We start from the raw sequence: 23691 nt of genomic DNA, 5'->3' as shown, positions 1-23691 counted from the left end.
AATTCGGGTTAAAACCAATTTCCCTATTAAACAAGTTTGATCTGTTTCAGTATTTAGACAGCCAATAGCATTCTCTGAAATCAGTTAAGCAAATGCTTAGTGTAGAGGTGAAAAGGCAGCTGAGCAATGTTTGACAAAGCGTAGTAGCTTTTCTTCAAAATAACTGCTGTCCCATTTATACATAAAATATCTCAATTCACAATGTACTGAAACAATTAGAAGTAATTACCATAATTAACAACATAAGTTATTTAGCACCAGCTATTAGTATACTTTACATATATATCCTTTAATGCCTGTATCTACCTGCCAGTATGTAATATGTCTAGTTCCATGCTTTAATTCTCTGCCATGAGGGATACAATAACATGAAGTGTGAATGAATGAATAAGTGAATGACTGGAGGATGTAATGTTACCAACCTGACCAATGATTAATACTGCTTCACAGCACCTTAACCTTGAAGTATCTTACTGAAAACTGGGTTTCTAACTAAGCTGAACAATAATAGGTGTAACACCATCAAATTAAGTTTTAATTATTTATATATTTATAATTTGCAACACTTATTTTTGGTAATAATCAGCTTTTCCTATCAGTTCTGTTTCTATTTCACAAATACAAGACTAGCACATACACTTTATGATCCTTATCAGTGGCAACATATTTTGTAAGCGATTTCATAACAATCTCAGCACTCAAGCTATATACACATTAATCTTCCATAAGAAAATTGTCAATTATGTGCAATTGTCAGAGAGAGGAAGAAAAACCGATATCAAATACAGACTGGCAGACATAGTTCATATGCATTAGTGGTAATCAAAGAAGTTCATAAAGACATTTGCTAGGATCAACTTTGATACACACTTTGGCAAAGAGATGTGAACCTTGACACAAGATGTTACCTGGGCAAATTCCAGCACAGATTTCTACTCTGAAATGTTAAATAGCTGCTAGCTGGAAGGAAAGTTTGAAACTGAGATGTTAATGCAGATTCCATCATACAGATCAGAGGCAGTCAACCTGGTTCCTACAGCCCACTAGCAGGCATTCCTGATTTCAGAGCAGCCAGTAGGTGGTACAGGTCTTACAAACATTTTCCTTAATTATTCATAAACTTTTGACATAAAGTATTTGGTAGATAATACTTATTATGTGCTTTATTTCACTGTTACTCCTCTTTATAAATTTAAAAAAAGTAAAGTTACTTCACTACTTTATAAATCACCAATATATTGTGGAACCATTGGGCAGTTAGAAAATTTTGTTACTAACAGAGATACAAAAGTGAGTGTTAGGTAAAAAGGGTAGACTACCCCAGATGTAGAAGTTTCTCAGGGTGACAGCTTAAGTGTGGCCTGACTACTTGGTGACTAATTAGGTTATATAAAGACAGGCATATTGATAATATGTGAAATTGGTACATCTATTTTATTATTATATAAGGATCAACTTTATTAGTGGTGGCTTGATTCAAATAAGTTCTTCTTTTGTTTAACTGTATGCTACAGATTCATAAAATTGTTAAAGTTCAAGATGCTGTTTGATTGATATACTGTATACTTATGTGGTGGCTCATGTAAAGTTCTTAGGTTCTTAATTTCCCTAATTTATGCAGTTTCTTATTTAGTGATTTATTTGGATAATCAAATGTACTGCATGGGTCAGAAAAATTAAGGCATCAAGAGAGTAACATCAAATCTGGTAATAAACAGATTTAGAAGTTCAAATGATGAAAGTAATTTCAGGTGGGTCAAAAATTTAAAATTTAAGTACAAGTGATTGCTTAGTTAATGAATTTTCAGAGAAAGTGAACTAGTTACTGGGAAGAGTGACATTAAGGCTATCCAGTGAGCTAGATCTGTTTAAGAATGAACAGTTACTAGCTCACAACATCTTCATTATCACTTGACATGGTAACAACTTCAGTTACAGGTTTATCTTAAAAGAAAATGTATAATGGAAAACTAAGTATATCATTGGAATTAGTAGCACTCAAATAATATAGTAAAATAAAATTTTTAATAAAGTACACATTTGATAGGAATTCTGACACTTTAATTAAACTAGGTATGTATGCTGTCAGTCTGATCATTAAAAGAACAAAACTGGTTATCTAAAGTAGTAGAATTGTGGCAAATGGATTAATTCCATCTTGCTATGTTTCAAGTGTAAGTTGTAATTATGGCAAAATATAAAGGATGGATTGCTGCTCATCACATAAATAGGCGATGACTAGCAGACAAGCAGAATGAAAAAGACTGCTAAAAAATTTGAACTCATGGACAAAGTCCTTCTTTCAGTGTAGAAAACACACACATATTCACACAAGCACAACTCACACACAAATGGCCACTGTTTCATGCGCTGGGGCCTGACAGCAGCTGCATCATCTGACATGAGCAGGGAGTGTAGTGAGGCTAAGGAGAAGTCATGACATTGGGAGGAAGAAGGATATCGGGGTAAGGGTGCGGGACGATGCTGGTGCTACCAGTGGAAGTGTGCCGGGATGTGGTGGGGACAGATATGGCTGATAGGTGCAGTGCTGGGAGGCTGTGCTGTGAGGGAGGAGGGACGGAAGCAGAGGAGAGATGTAGGCAAAGGAAGAGGACTATGTATGTGTGTTGGCTGGACAGATGGCATGTGTAGTATTGGAATGGATGACAGGGACTAGTGAAGGTTGAGGTGCTAGGGGGGTTGTGACAATAAAGGACATATTGAGGGAGAATTCCCACCTGTGCAGTTCACAAGAACTGGTGTTGATAGGAAGAATCCGGATGATGCAGGCTGTGAAGCAGTGAGTAAACTGAAGTGCATCATGTTGGACAGTATGTTCAGCAACTAGATGGTCTGGCTGTCTCTTGGTCACAGTATGGAAATGGCTGTTTCAGGTGGACAGACAACTTGCTAGTTGTCATTCTCATGTAGAAAGTGGCACACAGTAATTGCATCTTAGTTAATTGAACACAATAATGCTTTCATAGGTGTCCCTGTCTTTGATGAGGTACGAGATGCCTGTGACAGGATTTGAGTAGGTGGAAGTCGGAGGATCCATGGGACAGGTCTTGCATCTATGCCTATTGCTGGGATATGAGCCATGGGGTGAGGGGTTGGGAGCAGGTGTGGAATAAGAATGGGAAAGGATATTGCATAGGTTTTTTGGATGGTGGAATACCACCGTGGGAAGTCAAAACCCTGGTGGAGACTGTGAATCAGTTACTCCAGTTCGAGGTGGTAGTGACATGAGACACAGTCAAAGTAGGGCCCCAGTGCCTGGCAACAGAGGCCATGTCTATGTGAGTGTAATTAGTGCTTGTGTGAATGTGAGGGTATTTTCTACTTTCGAAGAAGTCCTTTGTCTGAAAGCTTAAACGTTTTAGCAGTCTTTTTCATCATGCCTGTTTGAAACTCAGTGTATCCTCTGTGTGGTGAGCAGTAATCTATCCTTTCCTATCATTGTTATTACATCCTGGACTTCCAAATGTTTGATTTTGCCTAATGGCTTTTGTTCCATCTCACAACCAACTGCTGTTTCCCTCTGCCACTGCTCTAACACAATACTTTACTAAATGTCTGTGTCTTTTTTCCTCTTGTTTCATATGTTTTACTGCTGTCTTTTGAACCACACAGGTTCTGACTTCCAAGCCACCATATTTCAATAGTCTTGTCCATTGCTATTTGACCACACAGATTGTAGATGAACAACTTTTCATGTCCCACATTCTTCCCAACACTATAATTGTTCCTAGACCTTCAAATGGACCATACTACCTCTGTTGACTCTCGCATTTTTTTTCATGTTTTTCTGTACCTTCCTATGCCACATGTACTTCGCTGAACAACCCCGTACCTAAGCACCCCCCCCCCCCCACCCTCTCCCCCCCCCCCCGTCTCTCTCTCTCACACTCTCTCTTCTGTTATTCTAGCATGCACATACTGAACTTACTCACTAATCCAGTTACACCTGCTGCCCCATCTCTTCACAGACATCCACCCACCGACCTGTACACCCACTATTGTCATCTTTTTATTTATTTCTGTCTTTGGTCCCATAGTGTTTTCACATCAATTTTGGCTCATTTTTGTGTTTCACTATAGGTCCTACTCCCTCGGGTTTCACACTCTTTCACTATACTTCATTGGTTTCATCCATTTTGTGATGTTTCCTTGCATATTGTTATGCATCTTTTATCCTCCACCACTGATGCTCACTGCCTCCATCTGCGCCAACAAATGGAAGTTTCCCTATCCCTAGCCAGAACTCAGTCACATGTACTGTTCCTGCAATGTTGCCAAGCTCCTGGAATCCCCCCATGCAGCCTGTTCATAAAATTACCCTTCTCTGGTTGCAACCCTTCCTTCCCCAGTAACCTTTATCCATAAAATTCTGTCAGTCTATAGCTTTTGTCAACCTAGTCCTGCTTTACCATATAGATCAGGCCTAAACCTCCATGCAGTACCTCGTCTCCATCTGTAAAATTCTCCTGCTCTACAATCCCAAATTCTTCCCCCCCCCCCCCCCCATTTCCCAGATTTTTAGCAGCCCCCCCCCCCCCCCAAACACCCACCCACACCCACACCACACACAGGAATTAGAGCAGCATGCCTAACACCACCTCAAAAAGCCCTCAAACCTTTTCACCTAATATTTCCACCCTGGATTGCCACTAAACACCACCTCTAGATGTGCCTCTATTAAATCTCACTTACATACCATTATAGCTGCCAACCTTACCTTGCTATATTCGCCACACTCTCACAAACTCCCTCCCACCACCATACAGAATTCTGACCTTAAACACACCTGCAACATAGCCAAGAACCAGTCATTCAAAAGCCTCAGTCCCACAGAAGTATCAGTCCTTCCCAAAGGCCTTACTTCTTGCCCCACTCCCAGATTTTATCATACTGGGCTTCCTTCATTCCTGGTATCTACAGTTGGAACACTTTTTGACCACCAACCCTATCAATCAGACATAATTCAAAACCAATATTGTGAAACAAATACTAACAAAGAGAGAGAGGGGCTGGCCAGTACTTACCTCAGCTCAGTACAGCCGATAGGTACACAAAAAACAGAACCGAAAATTTATGTTCCTAGCTTTCAGAACAAATGTTCCTTCATCAGGGAGGAGAGAGGGGAAAGAAAGGGAAGAAGGGAAAGTGGATTCAGTTACTCACAACCCAGGTTATGAAGCAACAGGGAAAGGAAAATAGGGAGGGTAGCAAGGATGGAGGCATGGTTGTCAGAGGGAAGCCAAAGATATTTGGCTTCCCTCTGACAACCATGCCTCCATCCTTGCTACCCTCCCTATTTTCCTTTCCCTGTTGCTTCATAACCTGGGTTGTGAGTAACTGAATCCACTTTCCCTTCTTCCCTTTCTTTCCCCTCTTACCTCCCTGATGAAGGAACATTTGTTCTGAAAGCTAGGAACATAAATTTTTGGTTCTGTTTTTTGTGTACCTATCGGCTGTACTGAGCTGAAGTAAGTACTGGCCAGCCCCTGTATCTCTTTGTTAGTATTTGTTTCACATCTTTATATGAGATTTTCCATTAATCATTTAAAACCAATATTGTACTCATCCTGATTCAGTTTACTCCTCCAGCCAACCATGATCCACCCTCACTGCCCTAAAATCACCCTCTGCTAACTTTCCAGAATTTCTTAACCTCGAACTTTGCCACACCATCATTCCCCAAATCCCTCCATGTGGAAATCAACCTTACATCCACAGAAATAACCGCAATCCACCACCTAAAAATTGACCCCTGACTTATAATCTCATCTGCCAACAAAGGCTCCAGCACAGTGGTTATGATCTGCAGAGAAATTCCACTAGCTGTCAGATATGACCATCTACAAACCTTGCCATGGTGACCTCCTTTCATAAATCCAGCAGAATCTCCAGTCCCTCCTCAGATCCTCCGAGCCATCCCAGAACCTCTCCTCTGAGTCTATCTGACTCCTCATCCTCACCAGACCATGCACTCCTACCTTCTACACACTTCCTAAAGTCCATAAATCGAACCACCTAAGATGCCCCATTGTGCCTGGTTGCTGTGCCACCACAGAGAAAATCTCTCAGACACCTTCAGTCTCTTCCCCATAACCTACCCTGCCATATAAAAGACACCAACTATTTCCTCCAATGACTCTCCACAATACCTGTTCCTTTACAATCCACCTTGCTGAACACTAAAATCTATGGCATTCAACTATAGAACACTGCATATGAGTGGTTTAAGTCATATCTACTGAACAGGAAGCAAAAACTTTTTTTATATGGTTTAAGTAATTTGAGGAAGTTTGCCACTTCACCTAACTGGGATGAAATTACACTAGGTATTCCACAGGGTTTGATCATGGGTCCCTTTCTATTGATACAAGTGAATGACCTCTTTTCTTATCTGAAACAAGGAGCTAAACTGACACTGTTAGCTCATGAAACAAGCGTCATTATTAATCCAGTAAAAGAAACTCCAATAGAAAATTATACAAATAATGTCTTTGGAAAAGTTATTAATTGGTTTTCTGCGAATAGGCTTGCTCTGAACTTTGAAGAAACACAGCTCATCCCATTTTCTGCTGCAGACAGTACAGTTTCTTCAATAAATGTAACACATCAACGGAAGTCAGCAGCCAGGGTAGAGCATACTAAGTTTTTGGGTGTACATATAGATGAGAATCTTAATTGTAAAATTCATATTTTGGATCTCCTAAAGCGTCTAGGTTCGGTAACTTTTGCAATCAAAATAATTGCCAATTCTGAGGACATAGAAATTAGTAAGCTAACATACTTTGCATACTTTCATTCTCTGGTGTCATACGGAATAATATTTTGGAGTAACTCAACACTTAGGCAAAAAGTATTCGCTGCTTGAAAGAAAGTAGTTAGCACAATGTGTGGGGCTCATAGTCACACATCTTGTAGGCATCTGTTTAAAAGGCAAGGAATTCTTGCAACAGCCTCACAGTACATTTACTCAGTAATGAAATTTGTTCTCAACAATATGGACCAGTTCAAAAACAACAGTGGCATTCATGATTATAATACCAGAAGGAAGAAAGGGATAAAATATGCTATTATAAAACTTTTCAGTAAATGGCCAGATGAAATAAAATGTCTGACAAACAGCAGCATTAGTTTCAAAATAAACTGAAATCATATTTCCTTGACAACTCCTTCTATAACATAGATTAATTCTTGGATTGGTATAAATAAATCTATAGGTATAATATATGCATTTTGTGCCGTTTAAAGGAATGGGGTAGGTAATAAAAATTTTAAGTAAAAAAAAAAGAACCTTGATTCACATGTGCATTTCTTATGCAATTGACATGTTCCACATCATAACAACTACCATGAGGTTCATCAATTGAGCATGTAACTAACTGACTTAACTACCTTTCCCAATGTCCGAGTGCCTCATAACCTACAAGCCAAGCTAAAGTTTTCTGGGTACAAGAACATCCTGCAGAAGCCTGTTTAGGGAACTAGGGATACTAACTACTGCTTCCCAATATATTAATTCCTTAATGAAAGCTGGCCCGAATGGCCAAGCAGTTCTAGGCGCTACAGTCGGGAACCGTGCGACCGCCACGGTCGCAGGTTCGAATCCTGCCTCAGGCATGGATGTGTGTGATGTCCTTAGGTTAGTTAGGTTTAAGTAGTTCTAACTTCTAGGGGACTGATGACATCAGAAGTTAATTCACATAGTGTTCAGAGCCATTTGAACCTTAATCAAAATTGTCATTAAAAATATATCACTCTTTCAAACCAACAGCTCAATTCATGGAATAAGAATAAGAATAATCTTCACAAGGATTTAAAGTCACTTACCCTTGTACAAAAAGGTGTGCATTATTCAGGAGCACACATTTTCAATAACTTGCCAGCAGCCATAGGAAGCTTAACAACCGATGAAATTCAGTGTAAGAGAAACCTAAAGGATTTATTGGTGGTCAACTCCTTCTACTCCATTGATGAATTTCTCAGTACAATCTAACTTCTGCACCATTTCAGTGCAGTAATGTGTTGTGTTCATTAAATAACTATTTTAGTAGTTCTATTGTATGTTTATTACCTTATAAATAAAAAACATTTTTTTTTTTAATTTTAAATTCAGTGCATTAATGTGATCTTAGTAAATGAGTGTTTGTAAAATAATTCTTTCATATAGTGTGCACTAAAAAAAATGACGATCATTCCATTTGGGACCTGTAGAAGCTACATTAGCTTATTTGTTTCAGTTGTAAATATTTGTCATGTATTATTGTTTTTCTGACATGTTCTACATCCTGGAGGACCTCCTCACTACGGATCAATTGGAATGAAAGTAAATCTAATCTAATCTAACCTGCCTCCTAGTACCATGTCCTAGTAACTATATCCTCACCCACAATTATTTTGTCTAAATTATTTCACTTGCAAACAAAACAGTGGTACAGCAATGTGCATCCACATAGCATCATCCTAAACCAAGCTATTTGTGGCCTTCTAGAGGAACCCTTCCTAACCACCCTGAATCTCAAACCCCTCACCTGATTCAAATTAATTGATGACATCTTTGTGATATGGAGAAAGGATATGTGATATGGACCTGTCCTCATTCCTCCAGATCCTCACAACCTTCTCCTCCATTCACTTCTTCTGGTCCTCTTCATGCCCACAAGACACTTTCCTCAATGTTGACCTCCACTTCAAGGATGGCTACATCAGTACCTCCGTCCACATCAGATCTAACAACCACCAACATGTTCATTTTAACAGCGGTCACTCATTCCATACCAAGAAGTCATTTCCATACAGCCTAACCACCCATGGTCATTGCATCTATTGTGACAAGCAGCCCTTCTCCAAATGTTTCAAGTGTCTCATTGAGACCTTCACAGATCCAAATTTACACCCCCCATCCTTGTCCAGAAACAGATCTCCTCTGCCTTGTCTCTCCAGTACGTACTGCCTCTCACAGTCCAGTCACCAATGAGCACTCTTCTCATGACTCAGTACCACAGAGGACTGGAGCAACTGAATCACATTCACTGACAGGGTTATGATTATCAAACATTGTGCCCTGATAGGAGCGCTCACACAATGGTATTCTGCTGTCCATCTGTACTCCACCTATGCTGCCAATCTCTTGCCCCATGGCTCATATCCCTGCATTTCATCTAGGTCCATACCTGTCCTAGACATTCTCCCACTACAATCTACTGCAGTCCTGTCACAGGTCTCCTATCACATTAAAGGCAAGGCCACCTGAGGAAGCAAACATGTGATCTACCAACTGAGCTGCAACCATTGTGCAACTCTCTACAGGAGCAAGATAACTAACAACCTGTCTGTCAGCATGAATGGACACCATGAAACTATGGCTAAGAGACACCTGGACCACCCACTCACTGAACATGTCCCCCAACATGATGTGCTTCACATTAGTGACTGCTTCACAGCCTGTGGCACCTGGATTCTTCCTAAAAATACTAGCTTTCCTGAATTGCACAGCTGGCAACTCTTTCCTATAACATATCCTTCATTTCCATAACACCATGGCCTCAACTTTTACTAGTTCCAGTCCTCCACCTAACTATCCTCTTCCCTGCTCACACTCAAACACTAGACATGTCTTCTGTTCTGCCAATGCACCTACTAGTATTTCCCCCTTCTCTACTCCTGACCTCTACTCTCTCCCTTTTCCAACCTCCCCCCCCCCCCTCCAGTTAATCCTCCCAGCACTGCACCTAGATGCCTATCCGGTCCCCACCACATCCCTGTATGCTCTGACAGGCCACACTAGCATCTTCCTCCATTCAGTGCCTTGTCCTTGCCCCCACCAACACAACAGACTGCTTCTCATGTCAGATATGCTCACAGTCAGGCCTAGAGCATGAAAACAGTGGTCATGTGTGTGCGTGTGTGTGTGTGTGTGTGTGTGTGTGTGTGTGTGAGAGAGAGAGAGAGAGAGAGATAATTGTTATTCCAATCTGGATTTTCCATTGTCTGATAAAATAAGTTTGATAATTACATCTATGTTTCATATAAGCATCACATTTTTGCAGGTGAACACATATCAGCCTGAAATTGTATGGTCTGATGGAGAGTGGGAAGCATCAGATGAATATTGGACATCAAAGGAATTTATTGCCTGGTTGTTCAATGAAAGTCCCGTAAGAGAAACTGTGGTCACAAATGATCGTTGGGGTACAGGCACTTTATGTACTCATGGATCTTTCTATACATGTACAGATCGCTACAATCCAGGTACATAGTTGATATATATATATATTTAGATTTATGTAATAAACATATTTTATAATATACTTGTTTTTGTAGTTCATCATGAGATTATGTTAAGTGCTCATTTCAGGATGTCATGGTGATTGCCAACTTGGCCTGTCTATAGGTTTCCTGGTACATCATATTATTTACACACCATACAGCTTACCATACACACCATACAGCTTACAATATGATTTCAAGTAAAGTTTCATAAATAAAGAGTTATCTCTAAGGATGACAGGGGTCATCCCATGTCTGTTACCAGGAGCAAAAGACAAAGTCAGCATTGAGAGGAATGTGTATATGCAACAAAGGTTTACACTCTGCAACTGAAAAAACTATATTCTTTTTTAAATGGGAGAACCCAAACATTAACATTAGTGTTTCTAGATTTTGTGCACTATGACCAAAGCAGTTTATTTTAGCTGATGCTGCAGGCGCCCATTTGGTGTGTGTCTGTGATATCCATCAAAATGTAACACTTTTGGATCTGGAACACAATGAAGAAACTTATAAAGAAGTCATAAAATTTTTTGTATGTGACACAGAAAACTGTGGCTGCACGCATCACTGTGATAATTTTTCAGTGATGTCAAATTGTCAGAATTTTTGAAAGAAAAATTAGCTCACAAAGGTGGTGATGGTGAAATTGAGTACAGACCATTGGACAGGACTGGTAAAGCAGTCTTCAATTGTTGATGATGACACTGAGTTGTTGATACCAAAATTATACACACTTTTACTGTAAGATATCACTTTGGTGAAGTGATGTGTTGCACAAGCATTTTTCAAAGCAAAGAACAATGATCACCATTACAAAAAGCTTATGATGCATTACATAATCTGCTTTTAGATGTATGTATCATGAAACTGGTCTACAAGCCATGATGACAATACAATCTTATCATGTTCACGGTACTTGCGGGTCATGTGATTCATTCCAAGTCATTGGGCCCTGCCTTGGTGATATGGTATGAACCATAGAGGAAGAGTGATCATGATAATGCAGATGACATCATGGGAACAAAAAAACTTGCTATACATTCTCTCAATTGGAATCTGTTGAATAAGACAGATCATTTTTGGACTTGAATATAGTAGCTATGTTCCAAATGATTAGGTACTTTTATATTGAATGGTTATTGTAAACAAGACTACAGTGGATGATATGTTGTTTAACAGAAGCACTGTATTTATTTTGAGAACTAGATGTTGGATATGTACTCATAACTTCCAGCAATAGCTGCAGCGCTTCGAGAAACAAATTTCAATCAGAAGAGATTGGCGAGTATGCTGATATAGTAAGATGAGCAAGATTAATTCTTAGGAAGTCTTAGCTCACAATTGGAATTTATTTTGCCACCCAGTATCACAATAAAGAACCAGTGGAATATCATACAATTAACCCTCATTTTTATCTAAGTGTCAGGCAAGATCCTTGAATAATCTGAAAGAAAATCTAACCCCCCCAAAAAACAACTCTGTTAAAGGCCTTTGCTAAAAACTACAGTTATGTAACTCAGAATTAAATCCAGAGTTACTACTGGACAGGAAGCAGTTGTACAATCCATATTATTTGCTTTTATGTGATAAATGAGGAAAATAAATTGATAGTAGCAAAACACTGCTATATAAGCGATGATATGGAGCGCAATGTAGGATTTGTAAATGCTGCTTAGAAAGGAATGGTTAAGAGTTTGGCTGTAAACTATCCTTGAGTCAAGAAACTGCATTATTTCACTGACATATGCACCGCTTAATTTAAAAATAGAAAAAGCCTTAAAACATGTGAACACAAAAATGATTTTTCTATTGGTACTGAATGTTTCTTTTTGGTTACTAGCCATGGTAAATCTATGTGTAATGGGCTGGAAGCAGCTGTAAAACAGTTCTGAGGAAAGCTAGTCTTCAACTAGAGGATGATCTACAAATAACAACTGCATCTGAGCTCCACTCAGACTCTTTGTGGATCACTGAAGGAGATGCCTTATGGTCTGAATATTATCTGTATAGATTGAAACTGATCAGCATTAATAAAACATATTCTATCTTGTGATCAAGGCTGATTATTTTATTACAATTAAATTTAGACCACTGTGGTTGCAAATATGTTATGCAAACTTCCAACCTTTTGGGTTATTTCCATGTGGTTTACTATTGTCTTCTGTTGTATGCTTCTGCAGGTGCACAGCAATAAAATGCAATATTTCACCTGTAGCAGCTATATTCTGTTTTTATTGTGAATGGTGTTCCCACACTATCTTTAAAGACATATGTATGTAACTAACTTTTTCTTTGTTATAATAAGGTGTTCTTCAGCCGCATAAATGGGAGAACTGTTTAACTATTGATAAAGTATCATGGGGATACAGAAGAAATGCTAAGTTAGAAGATTACATGACAACTCATGAACTGATTGAGCAGTTGGTTTCAACAGTCAGTTGTAATGGTGAGATATTGCTGTTTACTTATTTTGAATTATTTTAAAACAATTTGCTGATGTTTGAATACATTTTAAAACCACTTGGGAAACAATTCACAATGTACAATACTGATGGCACATGTAATCAGTGTATCATGTAGAATAGAGGACAAATAGCACAAACCTGTTACATTTTCTAAAAAAATTTACGAAGAAAGTAAAAATTCATAATTTATTTACCTCTGCACATTATGTCACCAATAGATGGTACCATATATGCCATGTTTGTGAAGAGGATCGTCCACAGGGTCCACCACAACATTGCCTGCTTTGTGTACTAATAGTTTATTTGCTAAGGCTGAGTAATCCAAACAAATTTGATGTTTTTCAGGCAATGAATAAACCTGATTGACAGCCAGTGATTAATACTTTGCTTCAATTGATTTAAAGTTTGCAGAATTTTTTAAAAAAGTGAAAGTCCAGGTAGGAATATCAATAAACAATGAAAAGGGTAGATTACTGCTCACCATAAAGATGACATGCTGAATTGCACACAGGCACAATAAAGAGAATGTTATACATTTAGCGTCAGCCAGAGTCTTCTTCAGAAAGAAAACACACACAAATTCTCACAAAAAAGCACACCTCATGTACAAATGACATTTACCTATGGCCTCTCTGTCCAGAATGAAACAGCAGTGTTGAAGGAAAGCAGCAATCTAGAGTGAGACAGGGAAGAGGGAGGGATAGCAGGGTATGGGTGGGGGGAGAGAAGAGTTCTGTCTGATAGAATGTGCAGGGACTAGATTGGGGCAGGACAAGGCTGCCAGTTGCACCTCAGAAGGCAGTGGGGGACAGAATGGGGGCGTGGTAGAAAAGGAGAGTGGCAGAGAAAAGAAAAACAAAGACGTGTGGTCGGTTTGGCAGAGAGCAGTGCAAAATGGGAGTGAGGAGGCATGAATTGGGAGGAGATGTACAACAGAGGGAGTGGAAACTGTTAGGTGGAGGGTGTGGAAATAGTAGATTACCGTAGGTTGAAGCCGAGGTAATTTCGGGAGTGGAGAATGTGTTGTAAGGCTGACTCCTGTATGTGCAGCTCAGGAAAGCTGGTGGTGGAGGGGAGGATCCAGATGGTCCAGCTTGTGAAGCAGCCATTGAAATCAAACAAGCTATGTTCAGCTACATGTCGTGCCACAGGGTGATCACTTTGCTCTTGGCCACAACTTGACAGTGGATAGTCATCCTGGGGACAGCTGGTTAGTAGCCATACCAATATAAAAAGCTGTGCAATGATTGCAGCAGGGCTGATATATGACATGGCTGTTTTCACAGGTGGCCCAGCCTCTTATGGCATAGTGTAAGGACTTAAATAGAAAGTGTTAGGTTGGTGGATTGGGTAGGTCTTGCACCTGTGTCTTCCATAGGGATATGGCATAGGATTGCACTAGGATGTTGTGAAGGTTCAGTGGGTGATGGAACACCACTTTAGGTGGGGTGGGAATGATCTAGGGTAAGGTGAATTTAATTTCAGAGTGCGATGACAGATTGTCAAAGTCATTATGAAGAATGTGGTTCACTTCTTTCAGTCCATGTTGGTATTGGGTAATGAAGGGGACACTCCTTTGTAGCTGGTTCTTGGGGGTGGTGGTAGGATTGAGGGTGTGTGGGAAAGTTCACGCAAAATCTGTTTGCAGACTAGGTCTGGAGATAGTGTGTATCTATGAAGGTTTTTTTTTGAGACCTTCAGCATACTGAGCAAGGGGGGTTTTCATCATTGCAGGTACACCATTCGTGGGTGGCCTGCTGTTGGGGAGGGATTTCCTTATGTGAAGAGATGGCAGCTGTTGAAATGTTTGTATTATTGGTAGTTGGTGTGTATATGGACAAAGGTGTGGATGGAACCATTAGAGAGGAGAAGGCCAAAGTCCAGGAAGGTGATGTGCTGGATTCGGGAGGACTAGGTGAAGCAGATGGGACAGAAGGTGTTGTGAAGGCATGAGAAACAGAATGTCTTGATCCTGAGTCCAAATCACGAAGACATCAATGAATCTTAACCCGACCACAGGTTTAGGGCTTCGGGAGGCTAGGAAAGTTTCTTCTTGATAGCCTATAAACAGGTTGGTGTAGGAGAGTGCCGTACTGGTGCCCATGGTTGTGCCACAGATTTGTTTGTATACCTTTCCTTTCAAGAAGAAGTAATTGTGAGTAAGGATAAAGTTAGTAAGATGTATGAAGAATCAGGTAGTGGGTTTAGAGTCTGTCAGATTGGGGAGAGGATGTGCTCAATAGTGGCAAGATTCATAGACATGAGCATTGTTGGAGTACAGAGTACTGGCATTAACAGTGGTATTCCAGTTCATGACCCCTCACCCACATGTGCGCCTCTCTCTGTCAATGCACTCACCGGGCTTTTTGCCTCTCCTTTGCCCCTCTCTCTCTTTCTGCTCACCATTCCCTCACCCCCTCCCTCCTCCACAGCCACCAATGCTGCAACTGATACCCTTGTCTTGCCACAGTCTAGTTCGTGTATGCTCTGCCAGAGAGTGCTCTTCCCTCCACCCACCATACATTCCTATTCCTCCCCCCTCCACTTCTCACTCACGATTGTTGCTTTCATTCAATGCAACTGTTGCATTCTAGACACAGTGGGTGGAGGTAGCAGTCATGTGTGTGATGCATAATTGCTTGTGTGAATGTATGCACATTATCTTTTCTGAAGAAGGATTTCACCAAAAGTTCCATGTGTACCCATCTTTTCATAAGCAATCTATCATTTTTGTAATATTGTCGGTACTTATACCTGAACTTTCCACATGGCTTTTCTTCCATCTCACAACCCTATGATGTTTTCCTTTGTTATTATTCTCTAAGCATTGAGACCCAAGCCACACTATATCAATGACCTTGTTTGCACATAATGCATAGCTACATGATCAAGCAGATTGTTGGTGCAGCATCTTATGCTCCAAATTCTTCCTGTCAACAATTACAATTATTCACTATTTATAACATTTCCTCCCCATCCTCACATGTTTTCATACATTATTTCCCACACATACCTGTGCCACATGAACTTGTGAACCTAACCAATCCCCCCTCCTCCTCTCTCTCTTCCCTTATCCCAACACGCATGTTCTCCCATTCTTCACCCATTCCATTATTTTTTCCCACGTTTTTGAACATTTTTATATATATTTGTGTGTACTTTTATGTATTTTCATGTATTTTTGTGTATTTGTGTGCATTTTTATGTATTTGTTTGTATTTTTAAGCATTTGTGCCTGTTTTTACATGTCTGTATGTAATTTTCAGGTCTTTTTTGTTATCCAGTTCCCCTCACAACCACTTCATGCCTTCATTCAGCCTTTTCCTAAGTCATTTCCTTTTCCTGGAATGCAATCACTGCCACAATGAACCCCTTCTCCATTTTTCTGCACTAGTTCAGAAATGTATCCCTTTCCCCAGCTAAAGCCCAGTTCCTCATCCTGTTCATAAATTTTGCCTAAACCATAGAATCCCTGCCCCCCTCCCGATGGCCTATAATAAAAATTCCTTTTTCTAGATCCCACCCCCTATCTTTCACAATAACACTCACCTTTTCATATTCTTCCACTCCCTGTCTTTCACAAATCTCGAACTGTAGAAACATGTCTCTATAGCAGAGGCATCCCAGAACCATCTCTCTTAAAGATACTGCTAATGTGTAATCCATACTTATACATCACATCTCCGAAAATGAACCCCTTGCTCTCCAGCACCTGAAAGAGCACTCCAGACACCATCTCCATAAGTTATCCAGCCTGTTGACATCCTGCTGCTGCCTTGGGGCACCATTATTCAACCTCTGTCCTACCCACAATGTTCTTCCTTGTCAACCCTTCATAGCACCCAGACCCTCCCTAGCGCATCTGTTCGACATGCCACAATGCCTGAAACACCCTACAAACGCTCCACACAATCCTGGGACACAGTTGTTAATATTCCCACCAAAATCCTCAGCTCCACAGAAGTTTCAGTCCTATCCAAAGGCCTCACCTTCAGCCCAACCCAAATTTAACCATGTTGGATTTGCCAAATACCTACTCTCCTTCTCCTAATCCCCGCAATGTAAACAGTTCTTTGAATGAGTCACTCCAACAAAACTCACCTACTCCCAACACTGAACCCTTCCTCTTCCAGTTCATACCACCATCCGACTGTTATCCTCTTACCCTCCCATATAACACCGCCTGGCCACATCCCAGGAATTCTTACCTACAACTTGGCCTCAACATCCCTTCCCATGTCCCTTCCTCAGAACACCAACCTCTCAGCAGAAGAGAGGACAGCATACACAATGTCACATCAAATCCTGACCTAATCACCCTATCTGCAGACAAAGGTTCCACAACTGTCATTATGAATTGCAGTGACTATGTGTCTCCTCCACCTAGAAACTCTGCCATCCCATCCCATACATCCAACATAACCTCCAATCACTGCTTAAATCATTATACCCTTCCTAGAACATCTCCCATGAATCCATTTTTATTGTCACCCGTATGACTCCCATGACACCCATCTCCTACATCCTACCCAAAATCCATAAACCCAACAATCCTGGACACAACAATGTAGCTGCTTATTGTGTCCACATTGAAAGAATTTCAGCACTTATTGACCAACACCTCCAATCTGAAATGTAGCCCTCCATGGGAAAGATAACAACCACTTCCTTCACCAACTCTCCGCTATCTCCCACCCCTTTACCTCCTGGATCCCTACTTGTCACTGTTGATGCCATTTTCATATGCACCAACATCCCTCATGCCCATTATCTTGCTGCAGTTGAACACTGCCTCTACCGAAGTCCTTCACACACAGTACTAACTTTATCCTAACTCAGAAATACTTCTGCTTTGAAGGGAAGGTATACAAACAAATCCGCAACACAGCCATGGGCACCCACATGGCACCCTCTTATGCCAACCTGTTTTAGAAGAAACCTTCCTAGTGTCCCCAAACCCCAAACCCCTTTTCTGGTTCAGGTTCATTTATGATATCTTCATTATCTGGACTCAGAGTCAGGACACTGTTCTCATGCCTTCACCACTTTAACACTTCTACCCCATCTGCTTCAACAAGTCGTCCTCAACCCAGCATGCCACCCCCCTGGACTTTGACTTCCTTTTCTCTGATGGCTCCATCCACACTTCTGTCCCCATTAAACCTACCAGCTGTCAACAGTACTTGCATTTCAATAGCTGCCATCCCTTTCACACCAAAAATTCCCTCCCACACAGTCAACAGTACTTGCATTTCAATAGCTGCCATCCCTTTCACACCAAAAATTCCCTCCCACACAGCAAGGGCTCCAAAGGATGGTGTATCAGCAATGATTGGAACCCCATTACTCCATATGCTGAAAATTTCACAAAGACCTTGACAAACAAGTACTATACTGCAGACAACAAACATATTTCCCATGCCATATCTCCACTCGCTCCATCCTCCCACCAACATCACATACCAGCTACAAAGGAGTACCCCTTTGTCACCCAGTACTGCTCCAGACTGGAACAACACCACATCCTTTGTAATAACTTTGATTATCTATCATCATGCTCTGAAATGAGAGACATCCCACTGAAGACCCTTCCCAACCCTCCCAAAGTATTCTGTCACCCACCAAACCTCCAAAACATAGTAGTCACCCCCATGTCACATTCCTGTGGAAGACCCAGGTGCGAGACCTGCCCAATTCACCTACCCAGCACTTACTGTTCCAGTCCTGTCGTAGGCGTAAGAGGTTGGGCCACCTGTGAAAGCAGCCACGTGACATATCAGAACTGCTGCAATCATTGCACAGCTTTTTGTGTTGTTATGACTACCAACCATCTGTCCACCACCTAACTGGGGCAAACAGTAAAGTGGACTGCTGTATGGCACAACATGCAGCTGAACATTACACACCTGATTTCCATAGCTGCTTCACAAGTTGGGCCATCTGTATGCTCCTCTCCATCACCAGCTTTCGTGAACCGCACCGATGGGAGTTAGCCTTACAACACATTCTCCACTCTTGAAATTATCCTAGCTTCTATCTTCAGTTATCTACTGTTCCCGCACCCTCCACCCAATAGTTCCCACCCCCTCTGTCCTACACCTCCTCCCAGTTCACATCCCCTCAATGGCATTTGTGCACCACCCACAGGTCTTTTTTCTCCCTTGTCTGCCCCTCTCTTTCTCTTCTCCCTATCCCCCCCTTTCCTTCCCCATAGCTTCTTGACGCAGCACCTGGTAGCCTTGTCCTGCCACAATCTAGTTCCAGCATGCTTCACCAGACAGTGCTCTTCTCTCCTCGCTATTCTCTGCCATACCACCCTCTTCCCTGCCCAGTCCAGACTGCTGCTTTAATTCAACACAAATGTTATGCTCTGTGTGAAACTGCCAGAGATAGCACTCATTTCTGTGTTAGGTGTACTTGCTTGTATGAATCAGTGTGTTTTTTTCTTTTCTGATGATGGCTTTGACTGAACTCTAAATGTGAACAGTCTTTTGTTGTGCCTATCTGCAACTCAGTGTTTTGTCTTTGTGGTGATTAATAATCCATCCATTTCATAATACTGTAGAATTTAAAAAAGGTTGAATTGCACTTTGGAGTAGTTAAGACTGAAGTAATGTTCAGCTTGTAGTATTAGTGGAAAATATTTGGAGCTCACAATAAATAGATAAAGATAATATTATGAAACAATATAAAAGAGGACAAGCTCGTGAATAGTAGGATAAGGAAACAGAAAATTTAGATTTGTTGGAAGGATTTTGCAAAAAGTATAGTGCAGCTGTTAAGAAGATAACATGTAGGACACTAATGTAATCTGTTCTAGATTACTGATGCAGTATTTAGAATCATTACATACTTATTAAGTCAATCTGGGTACAGACATTGAAGGACTCAGAGAAGTTGTTATTATTAGTGGTTCTATAGGTAATATGATGGTGTAACAGATATTATCAGGGAACTCAAATAGGAATTGATAGAATAAAGGCAATATTGTTCCTGCAAAATCTTGTTGGTATAGGAATCCACAAATAGGGGTAGGAAGGAGTTTCCGTAGAGAGACACTTACCCACACACCCTGGAGTATAGAATACAAACTTAAACTTCTTACTGTTTGCTGAATTCTGATGCATTTCTAGAAATGATTCAGACATTACATTTTCCACTTGATGAGGCATCAAGGGATCACCAATTTAGTATTGGAGGGCAGTGTGGAGGGTAAAAATCATAGAGGGAGACCAAGAGATGAATACACTAAACAGATTCAGAAGGCTGTAGGTTGCAGTAGGCACTGGGAGATTAAGAAGCTTGCACAGGATAGAGTAGCATGGAGGGTTGCATCAAACCAGTCTCTGGACTGAAGACCACAACAACTACAACGGTAAATACTGTGGCTTTAGTAACCCCTACATGACCTAGCATTGTATAGTTGTCTCGCAGTTAATGGGAAACTATGCCATTTCCTTTTTGTGTTGGTAGTGTTGTGTTGTCACACAGTCAAAGCAGATGTAATATTTTGCTGAACAGACCTGGAATAGTGTATTTATTTGATTCCCACTGTTTCCTCGCTCATATCTTTATTAAGCTAAAGATTAGTAAGAGTCCATTTCCAGTTCCCATGACAACCCTCTCTACCCTCATCAGCCAAAATATTCACGGCTGTGATGTAACCTACCTGACAGACATCCACCATCTATTTCTGGAAGAACATCTCTCCCCACAGTAGATGCTCTCATCTAAGATCTAAATTCATCAATTAAAAAAAGAACACACAATTTTCTGCACTAGCCATGGCACTCTGAGGTAAAAACAAAATTCAGTATGTACACACAGAGTAACAAATTCCTGAATCCACTGGCATGTTTGCACAATAATGTGTCAAACTAGGGAGACAAATAATGTTTAAGTTCAATCCATGGTGATAACAGAAGGTTTTATCAGGTATTTTAAGCAGGGTTTTGGGAGGTATCCCACATTCGTCTATTCAGATTCTGTTGCTTGGTTATTCTATACAGAACAATTCCAAAATTGTAGTTTTCAACACATTCAATACTACACTGCTGAAAGTAGATTTCACCATTATTTATAGCAGGCTCCTTGGAGATATCCCACATTTATATTGTAGACTGAGACTGATTTTATCCCTGATATATAAGCAATGTCAGTGGAGTAATTATGATGCCAGCTTTAACTAACAACTGTAAGTGGCAAAAGTGAATTTCAACATTCTTTTGTGGGCAGGCAGTGGTAAATGGGGATGTGATCAAAAGTATCCGGACACCCCTGAAAACATACATTTTTCATATTAGGTGCATTGTGCTGCCACCTACTGCAAGGTACTCCATATCAGTGACCTCAGTAGTCATTAGACATTGTGAGAGAGCAGAGTGGGGCACTCTGCGGAACTCACAGACTTCGAACGTGATCAGGTGATTGGGTTTCACTTGTGTCATACGTCTGTGCTCGAGATTTCCGCACTCCAAAACATTCCTAGGTCCACTGTTTCTGATGTGACAGTGAAGTGGAAATGTGACGGGACCCGTATAGCACAAAAGTATACAGGACCACCTTGTCTGGTGACTGACAGAGACCACCAACAGTTGAAGAGGGTCGTAATGTGTAATAGGCAGACATCTGTCCAGACCATCACACAGGAATTCCAAACTGCATCACTCCCCACTGCAAGTACTATGACAGTTTGATGAGAGGTGAGAAAACTTGGATGGTTGAGTGGCTGCTCATAAGCTGTACATCAAGCCGGTAGTTGCCAAGCGATGCCTCGCTTGGTGTAAGGAGCATAAACATTGGATGATTGAACAGTGGAAAAACATTGTGTGGAATGACGAATCACAGAACACAATGTGGTGATCCAATGGCAGGGTGTGGGTATGACGAATGCCCAGTGGACATCATATGCCAGATTGCGTAGTGCCAACAGTAAAATTTGGAGGCAGTGGTGTTATGGTGTGGTCATGTTTTTCATTGTTGTTGTGCATGGCACTATCACAGCACAGGCCTACATTGATGTTTTAAGCACCTTCTTGCTTCCCACTGTCGAAGAGCAATTTGGGGATGGCAATTGTATCTTTCAACATGATCGAGCACCTGTTCATAATGCATGGCCTGCGGTGGAGTGGGTACATGACAATAACATTCCTGTAATGGACTGGCCTGCACAGAGTCTTGACCTGAATCCTATAGAACACCTTTGGGAAGTTTTAGAATGCTGACTTCAGGTTCACCAAGACCAAGGAAGGTGTGACTGACAAAACTGAAAGTGATGATAGTGCTCATCACTCTTTTTTATCCTCATGCCATTATCCACAAGGAATTTGTTCCCAATGGGACCATTGGAAATTGGCAGTATTATTCCGGTTCGCCCACAACAAGGGAGTGGGAACGATTTCTTCTTGCTACATGACAATGCGCGCACACATGATGGCTGCTGCTGTAGTGCAGTTTCTAATGAAAAAACAATTGGCAGTTCTCAACAACCTTCATATTCACTCAGTTTGGCACTGAGTGGCTTTTTTTATTCCGAAAAATAAATATTCACATGAAGGCTCAATGCTTTAATGATGTAATCAGCATTTAAGCCACTGTGATGTACAAATTAAACAAGATCCCAAGAAAGGGATTTCTTGACAGTTTCATATGACTGTATGAACATGCTGTGGATTGTACCCATCTGGACGTGGGGGTAACTAAGTAAAACACTTGAAGCATTAAAATCACGATCTTAAGTTTTCATTGACTTTTATTACTTCAGCCTCAAAATGTATGGATTGATGGGGTATAACATAAAATGATTGAAGACATGAAAATGATTCCTTAACATGACTGAAAAAATGGATAGAATACAAATGAAATGCTCTGCCCAAAATTATTTTGTGTCCGTGCAGATAACAGGATGATAATTAGTTATTTGTTCGTAAAGCAGTTTACATTATTTATAATTATTAAATAAAAGAATCAATTAGTTTGTATATTTCCTAAACTGAGTAGAACATTCTTATTTATTATAACTTACTGAAATGGATATTTAAGGAATTAAGTGTGAATTCATCTTCCTTTCACCCCCTATATTTGTTATATCTTCTTTTTGTTCCATGAACATCAATATTATTTTCTACTCTTCTATTCAAACAAGACTGCATTTTTCTATTTTCTCTACCTGATTCAACTGTCAAGCACCATAGGAACATACAGCAAGCATATATGTGTCTAATATTCTTTCTGTCATATTTGCTTGAATTAGGCGGGGTCAATTGATATAATTAACTATGAAATCATCTGCTCTACATTGCTTCATTCAACATTTCATGTAACAATAAATATTCAGCATTTATCACTATTTGTGAAAAAGTCCATTAAAATTATGTTCTTTTTTTATTATAAATCAGTCAAATAATTTTTTTCTTCTTTTTACTCTGATCTGACAAGGCAACATGCTAATGAATGTTGGACCAACAAAGGATGGTTTAATAATGCCAATTTATGCTGAGCGCTTAAGGGATATGGGAACATGGCTTCAAATAAATGGTGAAGCTATCTATGCTTCCCAGCCGTGGACAGCACAAGAAGACCCTACAACAACAGGAGTATGGTACAGCGAAAATGTCAACTTTATTTCTAATGAACCAGATATATTTATTTAAGACTGAGGTCTCATAAATTTGCTGATGGGAATATAATTTATTCATTCTCCTTAATTGCTGTGTTACATTGGAAGTGAAAACCAAAGTTTTTAAAATCTGTGTCACAAAAAATCAATCAAAATTAGTCATAGGACGTGGAGTTAGACATTTTGTGCAAAAAACTTGCCTTATCCATAGCATTTGATAAGCTATGAATTCTCTTGGGTCATACCAAACAGTAAGAAATTGTAAGAAACTAAAACAATCTTGATGGAGCACAGGTTTGGTGGACTTGGAGTTCTTGTGCT

General features: G+C 40.3%; 1 protein-coding gene across 1 annotated transcript in view; it reads left to right on the top strand.

Moving 5' to 3' along the window:
• The window catches only part of LOC124795881 (alpha-L-fucosidase-like), a 108587-nt gene that overhangs the window by 74571 nt on the left and 10325 nt on the right, over positions 1-23691 (top strand). Inside the window, exons 5-7 of the mRNA XM_047259962.1 lie at positions 10065-10266; positions 12593-12733; positions 23190-23352. Coding sequence (XP_047115918.1) covers positions 10065-10266; positions 12593-12733; positions 23190-23352 — 506 coding nt within the window. The remainder of the gene's footprint in view (positions 1-10064; positions 10267-12592; positions 12734-23189; positions 23353-23691) is intronic.

This window comes from Schistocerca piceifrons, chromosome 4 (assembly GCF_021461385.2).
Source record: "Schistocerca piceifrons isolate TAMUIC-IGC-003096 chromosome 4, iqSchPice1.1, whole genome shotgun sequence".
Lineage (NCBI taxonomy): Eukaryota > Metazoa > Arthropoda > Insecta > Orthoptera > Acrididae > Schistocerca > Schistocerca piceifrons.
This window is presented reverse-complemented; position numbering and strand designations above follow the sequence as displayed.